At 37.1% G+C, this 16,832-nt stretch overlaps 1 protein-coding gene across 1 annotated transcript in view; it reads left to right on the top strand.

Moving 5' to 3' along the window:
- Positions 1 to 16,832, top strand: part of Cox10 (Cytochrome c oxidase assembly factor 10) — a gene marked incomplete at its 3' end in the record, with an annotated part of 38,625 nt that overhangs the window by 1,479 nt on the left and 20,314 nt on the right. The window contains 2 exon segments of the mRNA XM_070085841.1: positions 13,361 to 13,685; positions 14,477 to 14,695. Of these exon segments, the coding sequence (XP_069941942.1) occupies positions 13,386 to 13,685; positions 14,477 to 14,695 (519 nt within the window).

Raw genomic sequence — 16,832 nt, 5'->3', positions numbered from 1 at the left:
TAACCCATAAAGTCATGACAGAGTGACTTACAGTGGAACCTTGACTTATGAGTTTAATCCGTTCCAGGAGCTAGCTCATAACTCAATTTACTCATATATCAAATTAATTTTCCTCATTTAAATTAACTGAAAAGCCATTAATTCGTTCCTGCACGCTGGAGAGACGAGAAATACTTGAATATGATGCTATTTTCAACTGTACTGCTTATTTATCTATCACAATTCATCTAATATGACATAATAAACAATATAATTAACACAGAAACATGATATATACTCTAGAATGAAGAAAATAGGCCATAATATGGTGGCAGAGGCAGCGGCGGAAGCGTCCGCCATTTCCTGTCCAATTTGACTATATAGTATCTTCCCATGCTCTTATTGTAAGAGAAAATGGAGAATTTTTGAGGCTAACTGTTGTAGATCACTAGTTTTCTAAGGAAAACACTGAAAATATCGTATATAAAAACATAATAAATCGTAATACACTACAGAATGTAAAGAAATAATAAACTGTTTATATAAAGTATACATGTACATGTATATGTACTGACACACTGAACATAACTGATACAATTTGTTTTGTTTAATCACTGAACATAACTGATATGGTATCTCCTGCGAACTGCTTCTCTCTCAACCACATCAGCAGCAGCTTTTGCATTTTTGCATAGGTTGAGATGGACACAGGGGATGTCAAAGAGAGTTTTGTGCCTTATGTTGTTCCTGTGTGTTCTATTGTAGCTATCAAGGAGAAGTTAGAGAGGAGGGTTTATACTGGAGTTTAATGCAGGAGTTGGTGATCATCCGCACAGCACCTTTTTGTTGGGTTATTAACCCAGGCATCCCCAATTTTTTTCATATGGCACACACTGAGTGCGCACACCCATTCTCTCATGTCTAGGCAACTCAGGACTATCGTGCCAATGTTGAATGAATGACAAATGAAACATATATAGTATACGTTTGGGGGCGCTACGCGAGAGAACGTATATATACATTTGGACCATTTAAGGGTTGATGGTTTACAGTGATTAGATATTTCCCAAGGCACAAATGCCATAGGTGAGGTAAGGGTAGATTAGAGAGTGGTACATATAATGTAAGTAGTACATTATTATGCAAGACAGTTATAATCATCCAAAGATTGTGTAATTGTATTTGAATAAACTTACATTTCTCAAGCACTGAGTGACCCCTACAGGTTTAGCACCTCCCCCTAGAAAATAATAGTAATGAAAAAGTTGTATGCACAAAGAAGTGTGTATCTCTTGGCATATATGCACAAAGAAGTGTGTATCTCTTGGCATATATGCACTGAGGGTTTAATCTGTCATTGGCACTAAAGTATCCTTGACTGATATACAGTGGAACCACAGCACTCGAACTTAATTGGTTCCAGAAGTCTGTTCAAGTGCCAGTTTGTTCGATTACAGAACAAATTTTTCCCAACCAGTTTTCTTTTTGGTTGGCTGTCATCACTAACTCTCTTAGGCCCCATGGTGACTTATTTATACAAATAATATAAAAAACACTGAAAAATGCGAGGAAACATGAAATAGTTTACAGTGAAGCTCTGGTAGGTCATGTTTGGCCGAGTGCCAAGCAAACGGTCAACTACTGAGCGATTTGTTTACTGAACAAAGCATTCGAATATCGAGTTGTTCGAGTACGGAGATGGTTAAATACCTAGGTTCCACTGTACAAGTGATATGCAACCTTAACCCTTAAACTGTCCAAACGTAAATCTACGTCCACGTGCGGGGGGGGCTCCGAACGTAGATCTACGTTTTTTTACATGCTTTCAAATGGGGAAAATCAAGGTCGGAGAGCTGTGCACGTGAACGTAGATCTACGTTTGGACAGTTCAAGGGTTAATGATCCCCTTGTATGTATTTAGGATTTTATTCAAATTACTAACCCAGAGTAGCCCAATAAAACAAATATCATCAGCCTGTTTGGTTTACTTCCAGTAGGGTTGTTTAATCTTTTTAATGTAACTGCAACAAGCAGCATTAGTGACCTCTATCAATGACCTTCTTAATGCATAAGTAAGTTTACTTAGGTCCAGGTACACATTAGTACAATCATCATAACTAGTAACATGTGTAAATTATCTAGGATAACCCAAAAGCCAAAGCATCCCAGGTACTTAAATCTGTTTGATTGTAGATGACATGAATTTCATCATCTCTCCTTCAAATCAGAGGTATCTACTTGGATAACTACCAATGAAATCACTTTTAATATTGACAAGACCTGCATGTTTGAGCTGCAAATATCCGACTATATATTCATATTCATAGTTTATTTGGACATGATACATAGTTGTACAAGGAATTTTAGTAGTTGGGTGTACATGCCAAAAGTCCCTTGTATGCAGAGCATTATGGGCAGGCTTAAAATTAACTTAAAATTAACAAGTAATGAAAGGTTCAGTGGTAAAATTACCATAAATATTTTACAATATGAAGTACAAGTGAGTATTTGAAACAATGAAATTTGAACATTTCGATATTGAATCATTATAGTTGTACAAATTTGTCACATTACATTGTATAACAAACGAGAAGATCAATTTACTGTATGATGTCTTGAAGTTTTAAGCTTTAAATAATTGGGAGAATTGTTGGTAATGGTAGATATTGAGTGCTGATTATTTAGTCCTGGGCAAGCAAGTGGTTTTTTAGAAGTCTTAAACTGATTTTCAGGCCTGGTTACTTTAGTATTTTCTGGTAATGAATTCCAGATTTTGGGGCCCTTTATGTGCATAGAGTTTTTACACAGTGTGATATGGACATGGGGTACATCAAAAAGAGATCTGTGTCTTGTATTATGGTCGTGTGTCCTGTTAAGGTTGGTGAGAAGTTTGAGTAGAGGGTTTATGTTTGCGTGTATTGTTTATGTATGTAGTAGGGACATGAATAAGTGTGGATGTTCTGTATGGTGAGCAAATTTAGACTTTTGAATAGAGGCGGAGTATGCTGTCACGAGCGGAAATTTGTTATCATTCTGATTGCAGCCTTTTGCTGGGTTATTAGAGGCCTTAGGTGATTTGATGTTGATCCCCATGCACAAACTCCACATGTGAGATAAGGGTAGATGAGTGAATGATACAATGCAAGGAGACTGATTGTGGAACATAGTACTGTATCTTTGATAGTATGCCTACTGTCTTAGAGATTTTCTTGGAAATTTATTGTATATGTGTCTGGAATTTGAGGCTACTGTCTAGGTGGATTCCTAGGAATTTTCCCTCTGTGAGTCTTGTGACGGGTGATCCATTTAGTGTTATGTTAAGTGGAACATTTGCAGCTCTGGTTCCAGATTGAATGAAACAGGTTTTGTCAGTATTTACGGTAAGTTTATTCATCATCATCCAGGTAGATATTTTCTGCAATTCAGCATTGACAGTTTTGGCGAGTATGGCTGGGTTTGGGTGTGAGAAGACGTATGTAGTGGGTGTGAGAAGACGTATGTAGTGTCATCTGCAAATCATATGGATTTGAGTAGCTGCGATGCATTCGGTAGATCATTGATGTAGATGAGAAAGAGGAGTGGTCCTAAGACACTTCCCTGTGGGGCTCCTACTGTGATTGGTTGTGTGGAAGAGTTTGCACCATTTGTGTACACATATTGGCATCTGTTACTAAGGTATGACTTCAGGTAGTTGCGAGAGTGGCCTTTTGTACCATAGTGTGTTAATTTAGTGTGCAGCAATTCATGGTCGGCTGTATCAAAAGCTTTATGTGAGTCAATGAAAATGATAAAGATTAATGATTCCACAAGACAAGATGAGGTCAAATTCTTAAGTCTGTACTTTGACAGCAATTTAAAATTCAACTCCCGCATTCAGCACATAACCAAGAATGTCTCCAAAACTGTGGGCATTCTCTCTGAGACATGTTACTATGTACATTAAACAACATTACAGTGGTCCCTAGAATAATGTTGTCATAAGATGTATCAGTCCTCAAAAAGTATCATAACTCAAACCCTAAGATACTTGGTTTTATGGTAATTCGTTACAGGATGCCAGAATACACTTGGCGGCCACTTTATTAGGTACACCCTTCTAGTACTGGGTAGGGCCTCTGATTGCACCCGGAACAGCCTAAATTCTTCTTGGCATAGATTCAGTAAGGTGCTGGAAACATTCCTTAGAGATCCTGGTCCATGTTGACATGATAGCATCATGCAGTTACTACAGTATTGTTGACTACACATTCATGCTGTGAATATTCTGCTCCACCACATCCCAAAGGTTTATGCCAAATTCTGATCCTACCATCTGCATGTTACAGTGAAAAATCACGATTTGTCAGATCAAGTAACATTTTTTCCAATCTTCAGCTGTCCAGTTTTGATGAGCCTGTGCCCACTGTAGGTTTAGTTTCCTGTTTTTAGCTGACAGAAGTGAAACCTGGTGTGGTCTTCTGCTGTTGTAGCACAGCCTATCCACTTCAAGGTTTGATGAGTTGTGTGTTCAGAGATGCTCTTGTGTATACCATTATTGTAATGTTAGGTTATTTGAGTTTCCATCAGCCTGAACCAGTCTGTCCATTCTCCTCTGACCTCTCATTATCGAAGCTTTTCACTCGCAGAATTACTGCTCAGTGGATGTTTCATGTTTTCCCCATCATTCTCTGTAAACTCTAGTGACTGTTGTGCACAAAAATCCCATGAGCTAAGCAATTTGAGATACTCAAAACACCCCATTTGACACCATCAATCGTTCTTCAGTCAAACTCTTCCCCATTCTGATATTTGGTCTGAGCAACAGCTGAACCTCTTGGCCACATGATTGGCTGATTATATAGTATTTGCATTAATGAGCAGGCATACCTCATAAAGTGCCACTGAGTGTACGTATTGTATATGACTCGTGCATTCTAATAACCGTTTGTAGTGTTTTGCTGACTTCATTATTCAATATTAAATTTTTTTGTTGCTCATATTCACAGCCCTTTAATTAAGAGGAGTACCTTGATGCTGCTGAAGAACTATTTATCCATGAAATTGAAGCTACCTTTCCCTTTCCTTTTCTTGTATTATACTTCCCATTCCTCATGCCCTGTATGACATCCCATGAATACAGTGGACCCCCGGTTATCGGCTGTAATCCATTCCAGAAGCTTGGCCTAAATCCGAAAAGGCCAAAAACTGAAATATTTCCAATAGGAATTAATGTAAATACAATTAATCCATTCCAAACATCCAAAAATATTAAAAAAAAAATACATTTTTTAAAGATTAATTATAGTTTTACATACACAAAACAATGAGAAAGAAATATAAAACACTAATTTTAATAATAAATGAACATTACATACCTTTATTGAAGACCCTTGTTGGCATATGGAAGAAGGCGAGGAGAGGAGAGGGAGGAGAGTTTATTGTTTGGAAGGGGAATCCCCCTCCATAAGGACTTCAGGTATCAAAACCCTCTCTGGGGTTACTTCCCTTCTTGGTCTTTTACAGGCACTAGGACCGACTTGAGAGACACTGTACCCCTGTCACACAAAAAACTGTCCAGAGAGGTCTGTTTCTGGCATTTTTAAGATTTGCCTGAAGTAGGACAAGGTTTTGTTGCTGAACATGTTGCAGATATGGCTTATTTGAGCTTGGTCAGTGTGATATTTCTCCACAAAACTTTGCAGCTCACTCCACTTTGCACACATGTCCTTAATCACTGAAGAAGGCACATTCTCCCCTCTCTCTTCCTCCTCCTCTGAAGCAATTTCCTCAGCTGTGGTCTGATGCTGTTGCAGATGAAGGTCTTGCAGTTCTTCAGTGGTTAGCTCTTTCCTGTGGTCCTCCACCAACTCTTCCACATCCTGGCCACCCACATCCAACCCCATGAACTTCCCCAAAGTCACAATACATTCCACAACAGGCAGAGGGTCGACAGGGTCAGGGTCAGCCGCAAACCTTTCAAAACCATTCTCCTTGGACACATTCTGGCCACAATTTTCTCCAAGCAGAGTTCAAAGTCCTGGAATTCACTCCCTGCCAAGCCTTAGCTATAAGGCTTATGCAGTGGAGAATACTGAAGTGATTCCTCCAGAACTCTCTTAGGGTCAAGTCAGTGTCCGAGGTCCCTTCAAAGCACCTTTGAAACATTGCTTTCGTGTAGAGTTTTTTGAAGTTAGAAATGACCTGCTGTTCCATGGGCTGGATGAGAGGAATGGTGTTAGGAGGTAAGAACTTCACTTAACTCCACAGACAATTGGTCTACCAAGTTTGAAGGATGAACAGGAGCATTGTCCAGTACCAGGAGGCACTTGAGTGGCAATTTATTTTCCTGGAGGTATTTTTTCACACTCAAGCCAAACACTTAACAGACCCAGTCAATGAAAATTTGCCTTGTGACTCATGCCTTATTATTAGCTTTCCACAAAACACACAATTTACTCTTGATGACATTGTTTTTCTTTAACACTCTGGGATTTTTGGAGTGATACACGAGTAAAAGCTTCACTTTGAAATCCTCACTAGCGTTACCACAGAACAAAAGAGTAAGCCTATCCTTCATAGGCTTGTGTCCTGGCAGTGCCTTTTCCTCCTGCTTGATGTAGGTCCTCTATGACATTTTCTTCCAAAAGAGGCCTGTTTCGCCACAATTGAACACTTGTTGGGGGAGGAATCCTTCAGCCTCTACGTACTCCTTGAATTCATGCAAAAATTCTTCAGCCACATGTTTGTCTGAACTTGCAGCCTTACCATGTCTTACAACACTGTGTATGCCACTATGCTTCGTAAATCTCTCAAACCAGCCTTTGCTGGCCTTAAATTCACTGACAGCAGCACTCATTCGAGGCATTTTCTTTACGAGATCCGCATGCAGCTGCCTTGCCTTTTCACAGATGATTGACTCCACAACACTATCTCCCACTAATTGTTTATCGTTGATCTACACCAACAATAACTTCTCCACATATTCGATTATTGGTGATTTTTGTTTTGTTAGCATATTTATCCCTTTTGCAACATTAGCTTCCTTGATTTCTACTTTCTTTGTCAGGATGGAAGTGATTGTTGATTTGGATTTCCCATACATCCTGGCAAGCTCCAGGACACGTACACCACTCTCGTACTTTGCTTCAATTTCTTTCATGAATTCTATTGTGTTTCTCACTGTCTTTACCAAAGGGCTGGCACTAGGAACTTTCTTTGGGCCCAAGGCTTATTTCACAGTTGCACTCAATAAACAACCACAAAAAACAATGGATTATAACGAATGTTTGGATGAATGCACTGAGTCTTGCTCACTCACTCAGAGACACAGCCAGACCGACTCGCAAACACAGGCAGGTGGAAGCGTCCAATATGGCCGATTTCCGAGTTACCGGCCAAAATCCTGGATAGAATTTCGGCCAAAAAAGTGGCCGAAATCTGATTTGGCCAATATCCAGAATGGCCGATATCCGAGGATCCACTGTACATTAATTATTGATAATTATTGTAGTTACAAGTTTACTCTCCTTTGTACAGTATCTCGGTTGCATTGTGAAATTGGGCACATTGTCTTGGATATTCTTGTATGATGATGAAAACTAGCAGTTTTGATAAATAGTTATTTGCAGTGGCAATCATGAGAATAACCAGTATAGGCAGCCACTTAGTGCCAACTGGTGGTGAGAGGCAACATAGCACACTTGTTTTCTCTCTCTCTCTCTCTCTCTCTCTCTCTCTCTCTCTATCTCTCTATCTATCTCTCTATCTCTCTATCTCTCTATCTATCTCTCTATCTCTATCTATCTCTATCTCTATCTATCTCTCTATCTCTCTATCTATCTCTCTATCTCTCTATCTCTCTATCTATCTCTCTATCTCTCTCTCTATCTCTCTATCTCTCTCTCTATCTCTCTATCTATCTCTCTCTATCTCTCTCTCTCTCTCTCTCTCTATCTCTCTATCTCTCTCTATCTCTCTCTCTATCTCTCTCTCTATCTCTCTCTCTATCTCTCTATCTCTCTCTCTATCTCTCTATCTCTCTCTCTATCTCTCTCTCTATCTCTCTCTCTATTTCTCTATCTCTCTCTCTCTATCTCTCTCTCTATCTCTCTCTCTATCTATCTATCTATCTCTCTCTCTCTCTCTCTCTCTCTCTCTCTCTCTCTCTCTCTCTCTCTCTCTCTCTCTCTCTCTCAAGCAGGCTTCAGTATGTACTTTCACTTTAGGGTAAAATACTTCATTTGAAAGTAATTAGACCTTTTTTAGGATAAAATTTGGAGTAAGCCGAAATTATGAAAAATGCAGGATCAGGTTTTAAGTGAAAAACTACCAGATGTAAAACTTCCACTTTTAAAATTTAAAACCAAATTTGACATTAAGCTATTTATTAGCTGGCAATCTTATTTGTTCACTGAGCTACATTGTGTGCTGTTTTAAAACTTAACCCTTTCAGGGTTTCGGCCGTACTAGTACGGCTTACACACCAGGGTCCATGACGTACTAGTACTCATAAATTCTATCGCCTTCAGATCTAGTGAGAGAAAGGTGGTAGGCCTACATATGAAAGAATGGGTCTATGTGGTCAGTGTGCACGGTATAAAAAAATCCTGCAGCACACAGTGTGTAATTAGAAAAAAAAAACTTTGACCGTGTTTTTGGATTAACCCTTTGAGGGTCGACAGGCCCTCTCTGAGACTTGTTTTCAGGGTCGGCCAAATTTCAAAAAAAAAAATTATTTTTTCTTACGAAAAGATAGAGAATCATTTCCCGATCATAATGACACCAAAAGTATGAAATTTGATGGAAAACTTACGGAATTATGCTCTCGCGAAGTTAGCGGTCTCGACGATGTTTATGCATCAGTGATTTTGCCCACTTTGAGCCCTATTTTCGGCCAATTCCAATGTACTAGTCGACAAAAATCATATCTATTTCGCTAGAACTCCATTTCTTCTATCGAATGAGTACAAGAAGCCACCCATTTACCAATTTCAACTATCCAATAAAGTGGTCAGAATTTAGCAATTTTGCCAATTTCACACAAATTTCAAAAGATGCCAATTTCCAAATAGGGTCCAGAATAAACAAGAAAGACATTCCTGGCACTAAAATAACAAGTTCTCTGTTCGTTAGTCACATCCCCAGGCCCCCCTTATATTTCTTTGGCTTTCCACTTTGAATTTTTATTCTTACAAGAAATAGAAGATTTACTGTTAAGCAGACTACTGCATTAGTGTAGAAATGGTATAAATAATATCAGCGCACTTGTGAAATAATATTAGACTCACCAGTTGACATGTATTGGATGCTTGGCATGATTTGTTTACTTTTGAACTTTGGTAAAAATCGAACATTTCTGCTACTTGAGCTCAATTTCAAGGTACTTTTCATTGTAAAACCAGTCAAAATCATCTCAATTTCTGTAATATGTCTTCCATTCTATAAAATGAGACCAAGAAAACTAGAATACAACAATAAATACCATATGAAAATACAGTGCAAAGTCACTGTTTTATTCCAAAAACACAGTCAGTTTTTTTTTTATCATTACGCACTGTGTGCTGCAGGATTTTTTTAATACTGTGCACACTGACCACATAGACCCATTCTTTCATATGTAGGCCTACCAGCTTTCTCTCACTAGATTTGAGGGTGCTAGAATTTAGGCGTACTAGTACGTCAAAAACCTTGGGCCATAAGCCGTACTAGTACAGCCGAAACCCTCAAAGGGTTAATTAAAACGGCGAGTTTGTACTGTATTTTTGTATACTATTTATTGTTGCATTCTAGTTTTCCTGGTCTCATTTGATCGAATGGAAGACATATTACAGAAATTGAGATGATTTTGACTGGTTTTACAATGAAAAGTACCTTGAAATTGAGCTCAAAGAAGCAGAAATGTTCCATTTTTACCAAAGTTCAAAAGTAAACAAATCATGCTAAGCGTCCAATGCACGTCAACTGGTGAGTCTAATATTCTTTCACAAGTGCACCGATATTATTTATACCATTTCTACACTAATGCAGTAGTCTGCATAACAGTAAATCTTCTATTTTTTGTGAGAATAAAAATTCAAAATAGAAAGCAAAAGAATGTAAGAGGGTTGTGGGGACGTGACTAATGAACAGAGGAAATGTTATTTTAGTGCCAGGAATGTCTTTCTTGTTTATTCTGGACCCTATTTGGAAATTGGCATCTTTTGAAATTTGTGTGAAATTTGGCAAAATTGCTAAATTCTGACCACTGTATTGGATAGTTGAAATCGGTAAATGGGTGGTTTCTTGTACTCATTCAATAGAAAAAAATGGAGTTATAGCTAAATAGGTATGATTTTTGTCGACTAGTACACTGGAATTGGCCGAAAATATGGCTCAAATTGGGCAAAATCGCAGATGCATAAACATCATCAAGACCACTAACTTCACGAGAGCATAATTCTGTAAGTTTTCCATCAAATTTCATACTTTTGGTGTCATCATGATCGGGAAAAGATTCTCTATCTTTTCATAAGATTTTTTTTTTTTTTTTTTTTTTTTTTTTTTTTTTTTTTTTTTTTTTTTTTTTTTTGAAATTTGGGGGACCCTGAGAACAAGTCTCTGAGAGGGCCTGTTGACCCTGAAAGGGTTAATAATTAGTGTTTTTTATTTTTCTATTTTGGAATCTTGATTTTGTTTTTGATGTACCTACAGCATTTTGGAATTTTTATTGTGTGTCCATTATCATTCATACAACATTTATTTGTACAGAAGTTGTTGTTTCAAGACAATTACTTAACCCCTTGACTGTCGCAACCCCCAGTCCTGAGGTATCTCCTGATGTCGCAAAATTTCAAAAAAAAAAATTATTTTTTCTTATGAAATGATAGAGAATCTTTTCCCAATGGTAATGACACCAAAATAACGAAATTTTATGGAAAACTGATGGAATTACCCTCTCATGAAGTTTGCGACCTCGGCAATATTTGCAAATTGGCGATTTCGCCCACTTTGAGCACTATTTTCGGCTAATTCCATTGTTCTAGTCAACCAAACTCATAGCTATTTCTTTAGAACTCCATTTTTTCTATCGATTGAGTACAAGAAACTGCCCATTTACCGATTTCAACTACCCAATAACGTGGTCAGAAATTTACAATTTGGCCAATTTCACGAAAATTAAAAAAATGACAATTTCAAAATAAAGTCCAGAATGAACAATACAGACATTCCTGGCTCTAAAATAACATTTTCTTTGTTCAACAGTCACGTCTCCAGGCCTCTCTGATGTTACTCTTGCTTTCTATTTTGAATTTTTATTCAAACAAAAAGTAGAAGATTTACTGTTATGCAGACTACTGCAATACTGTAATAATTGTACAAATAATGTCAACCCATTCATGACTGCATATTAGAATGGCTAGTTGGACAATGACATCATTTGTTTACTCTTGAACATCGGCAAAAATCAAACATTTCCCCTGCTTTGAGCTCCATTTCCAGGTTCATTTTATAGTAAAACCAATCAAAATCACCTCTATTTCTATAATATGTTTTCCATTCTATCAAATGAGACCAAGAAAACGAGAATACAACAATAAATACCATACAAAAATACAGTGCAAAGTCGCTGTTTTATTCCAAAAACACTGTCAGAGTTTTTTTTTTTATCATTACGCACTGTGTGCTGCAGGATTTTTTTTATACTGTGCACACTGACCACATAGACCCATTCTTTCATATGTAGGCCTACCAGCTTTCTCTCACTAGATTTGAGGGCGCTAGAATTTAGGCGTACTAGTACGTCAAAAACCTTGGGTCATAAGCCGTACTAGTACAGCCGAAACTCTCAAAGGGTTAATTAAAACGGCGAGTTTGCACTGTATTTTTGTATAGTATTTATTGTTGTATTCTAGTTTTCCTGGTCTCATTTGATCGAATGGAAGACATATTACAGAAATTGAGATAATTTTGACTGGTTTTACAATGAAAAGTACCTTGAAATTGAGCTCAAAGTAGCAGAAATGTTCGATTTTTACCAAAGTTCAAAAGTAAACAAATCATGCTAAGCGTCCAATACACGTCAACTGGTGAGTCTAATATTCTTTCACAAGTGCGCCAATATTATTTATACCATTTCTACACTAATGCAGTAGTCTGCATAACAGTAAATCTTCTATTTTTTGTGAGAATAAAAATTCAAAATAGAAAGCAAAAGAATGTAAGAGGGGTGTGGGGATGTGACTAATGAACAGAGGAAATGTTATTTTAGTGCCAGGAATGTCTTTCTTGTTTATTCTGGACCCTATTTTGGCATCTTTTGAAATTTGTGTGAAATTTGGCAAAATTGCTAAATTCTGACCACTGTATTGGATAGTTGAAATTGGTAAATGGGTGGTTTCTTGTACTCATTCAATAGAAAAAAATGGAGTTATAGCTAAATAGGTATGATTTTTGTCGACTAGTACACTGGAATTGGCCGAAAATATGGCTCAAATTGGGCAAAATCGCAGATGCGTAAACATAGTCAAGACCACTAACTTCGCAAGAGCATAATTCCGTAAGTTTTCCATCAAATTTCATACTTTTGGTGTCATTATGATTGGGAAAGGATTCTCTATCTTTTCATAATAATTTTTTTTTTTTTTTTTTTTTTTTTTGAAATTTGGGGGACTCTGAGAACAAGTCTCTGAGAGGGCCTGTTGACCCTGAAAGGGTTAATAATTAGTGTTTTTTATTTTTCTATTTTGGAATCTTGATTTTGTTTTTGATGTACCTACAGCATTTTGGAATTTTTATTGTGTGTCCATAATCATTCATACAACATTTATTTGTACAGAAGTTGTTGTTTCAAGACAATTACTTAACCCCTTGACTGTTGCAACCCCCAATCCTGAGGTATCTCCTGGTGTCGCAAAATTTAAAAAAAAAATTATTTTTTTCTTTTGAAATGATAGAGAATCTTTTCCCGATGGTAATGACACCAAAAGAACGAAATTTTATGGAAAACTGATGGAATTACTCTCTCATGAAGTTTGCGACCTCGGCAATATTTGCAAATCGGCGATTTCACCCACTTTGAGCCCTATTTTCGGCTAATTCCATTGTTCTAGTCAACCAAACTCGTAGCTATTTCTTTAGAACTCCATTTTTTTCTATCTATTGAGTACAAGAAACTGCCAATTTACCGATTTCAATTACCCAATAACGTGGTCAGAAATTTACAATTTGGCCAATTTCACGAAAATTAAAAAAATGACAATTTCAAAATAAAGAAGGATTGTGGGCTATTGACAGAGGGGAGGCACTTTTGCATGATCTTGCCTAGGTCACCAAAAATACAAGGACCAGTACTTGTTATTTGTATTTTTATCAGTTAGTTTTTGCTTTATTTATATATTTATGTACTGTATTTATTCTTTTACAGGTCAGATTGAACATGGCATTGAAGCATGTGTAGCATAGTTTTGGCACGAGGGTTACATGCCCTTGGGCTAGCAAGTGAGATTGCTTATGCAAGTATTAGTTGTTCAAAAAGTCCTGTTCCTCTCTCATCCAAACTATGTTTTCAAGAGTCAAGATTCAGATATCAGAGATGTTTACACAGAAGATGCAAATCTTCGGTTATGTTCCTCAAAACAGGTCATTCACAGGACAGCGATGATGTTCTTGGAGGAAATAACTTATTAGAGGTGGTACAAGATGTACCCCTCAGAAGAGCCAGTAGCACTGAACATGATAAAAATGTTAAGGTCAGTAATTCATTTTGAACAGTTGGTCAAAATTTTCATGTCAAAATTTGGTATAGTCAACTTTTTATATTTTACAAAGGTAGTGTGATCCCCCCCAAAAAAAGTAGTAATACTTTCACCATCACTCATTCCAACACTGTCTTGCTAAAGAGACCTTGATACTACTGTTCAAAACTGTAAATATTTCTACCCCCTCCGTCAACATGCATTCACCATACTTCCTACTTCAAAGACTTAAATGCAGCTAACCGGTTTCCCTGAATCCCTTCATAAATGTTACCTTGCCCACACTCCAACAGCATGTCAAGTCATAAAAACCACTTGCCTCCACACACTTCTATCTAACACAGTCACACACTCCTGTTGGCTGTCCAAGCCTCTCAAGGATTATGATTTAATTTATATGATTTTTATCCTTTTTTTTTTTTATAAAAAAATTATTTGTTTTTTGTATGTAACCATTTGGTACATAAGTGGTAAACTCGCATTTTGGGGTAAACATTAGTCAAGAATGTGAAATTTGCTGGCTCGGAATGAATCCTTCTGTTTTATACATTATAATAGGTTTGCTTTGTGTGCCATAGGTCAGACATGCATCTCTCTTATAAAGCAAGGGAGGGCTCTACTCTCTCATGTATAGTACAGGTACAGGGGAATTGTCAAAGAGCTACTGTATCTTATTTTTGTGAATAATGAATCATTAATAAATTTTGTATAAAAAGTTACCACAGGCAAATATTACTGTACTTACCTACTAAACAAATGAAACTAATATTTATATTTTTTCTCAGGTATTGCTTATTGAAAAATCATCAAAACTAAAAGCTCTTACAAGTAAGGAAGCTCCACTACTACATCATGCCCATGCAGGTGCAGTGGTAGACATGAGAAATGTTTCTGCAATCAAAGGTTATCTCACAAATGAACAAGGAGCAGTAGAGGTTCACCTTCAAGTAGAACAGTTGTTAAAAGATTCTCGGCAATCAGTTCAAAGTACTACAAACATACAGGTAATTGTATTCATTATTTTTAGTGTTTCCAAAGGCATGCACAAGAACCTCAATGTTTTAAATACAAAGAAATGCAATTATGTGCATCATTAATGTTTCATTTGAGAACTCCTTACTCTTTACTGGAATATGGAAGATGTGTCAATAAAATGTTGCCAGATTCCAAGCACATTAGATGCATGGTCATTAACCCTTTGACTGTTTCGGTCGTATATATACGTCTTACGAGCCACTGTGTTTGACGTATAAGTACTCATAAATTCTAGCGGCTTCAAATCAAGCAGAAGAGAATGGGTCTGTGTGGTCAGTGTGTACCATATAAAAAAAATCCTGCAGCATGCAGTGCATAATGAGAAAAAAAAACTCTGACCTTTTTTTTTTTTTTTAATTGCCGAATTTGTGGTTTATTTTTGTATAGTATGTATTTATGGTTATATTCTCATTTTCTTGGTCTCATTTGCTAGAATTGAAAACATATTATAGAAATAGAGGTGATTTTGATTGGTTTTACTATGAAAAGAGCCTTGAAATGGAGCTCAAAGTAGGGGAAATGCTTGATTTTTGCCGATGTTCAGAAGTAAACAAATGATGTCATTGTCCAAATAAATGTTAAATTAGCCATTCTAATATGTAGTCATGAATGAGTTGACATTATTTATACAATTATTACAATATTGCAGTAGTCTGCATAACAGTAAATCTATTTTTTGTTTGAATAAAAATTCAAAATAGAAAGCAAGAATAATATCAGGGAAGCCTGGAGACATGACTGATGAACAAAGAAAATGTTATTTTAGAGCCAGGAATGTCCAGTGTTCATTCTGGACCTTATTTTGAAATTGTCACATTTTTTAATTTTCGTGCAATTGGCCAAATTGCAAATTTCTGACCATGTTATTGGGTAGTTGAAATCAGTAAATGGGCAGTTTCTTGCACTCAATCGGTAGAAAAAATGGAGTTCTAAAGAAATAGCTATGAGTTTGGTCAAGTGGAACAATGGAATTAGCCGAAAATAGGGCTCAAACTGGGCGAAATCGCCAATTTGTAAATATCGCCGAGGTCACTAACTTCGCGAGAGCGTAATTCCGTAGGTTTTCCATCAAATTTCATTCTTTTGGTGTCATTACCATCAGGAAAAGATTCTCTATCATTTCATAAGATTTTTTTTTTTTTTATCAAAAATTTTTTGACACCAGGAGACACCTCAGGATTTGGTGTTTCGACAGTCAAGGGGTTAAATTGAAGGTCTAATGTATGTATGTATATATGCATGTATATATGTATGTATATATATATATATATATTTTTTTTTTTTCCAACAAGTTGGCCATCTCCCACCGAGGCAGGGTGACCCAAAAAAGAAAGAAAATCCCCAAAAAGAAAATAATTTCATCATCATTCAACACTTTCACCACACTCACACATTATCACTGTTTTTGCAGAGGTGCTCAGAATACAACAGTTTAGAAGCATATACGTATAAAGATACACAACATATCCCTCCAAACTGCCAATATCCCAAACCCCTCCTTTAAAGTGCAGGCATTGTACTTCCCATTTCCAGGACTCAAGTCTGACTATATGAAAATAACCGGTTTCCCTGAATCCCTTCACTAAATATTACCCTGCTCACACTCCAACAGATCGTCAGGTCCCAAGTACCATTCGTCTCCATTCACTCCTATCTAACACGCTCACGCACGCTTGCTGGAAGTCCAAGCCCCTTGCCCACAAAACCTCCTTTACCCTCTCTCTCCAACCCTTTCGAGGACGACACCTACCTCGCCTTCCTTCCCCTATCGATTTATATGCTTTCCATGTCATTCTACTTTGATCCATTCTCTCTAAATGACCAAACCACCTCAACAACCCCTCTTCTACCCTCTGACTAATACTTTTATTAACTCCACACCTTTTCCTAATTTCCACACTCCGAATTTTCTGCGTAATATTTACACCACACATTGCCCTTATACAGGACATCTCCACTGCCTCCAACCATCTCCTCGCTGCTGCATTTACCACCCAAGCTTCACACGCATATAAGAGTGTTGGTACTACTATACTTTCATACATTCCCTTCTTTGCCTCCATAGATAACATTTTTTGACTCCACATATACCTCAACGCACCACTC

Source organism: Cherax quadricarinatus, chromosome 17 (assembly GCF_038502225.1).
Source record: "Cherax quadricarinatus isolate ZL_2023a chromosome 17, ASM3850222v1, whole genome shotgun sequence".
Classification (NCBI taxonomy): Eukaryota; Metazoa; Arthropoda; class Malacostraca; order Decapoda; family Parastacidae; genus Cherax; species Cherax quadricarinatus.
This window is presented reverse-complemented; position numbering and strand designations above follow the sequence as displayed.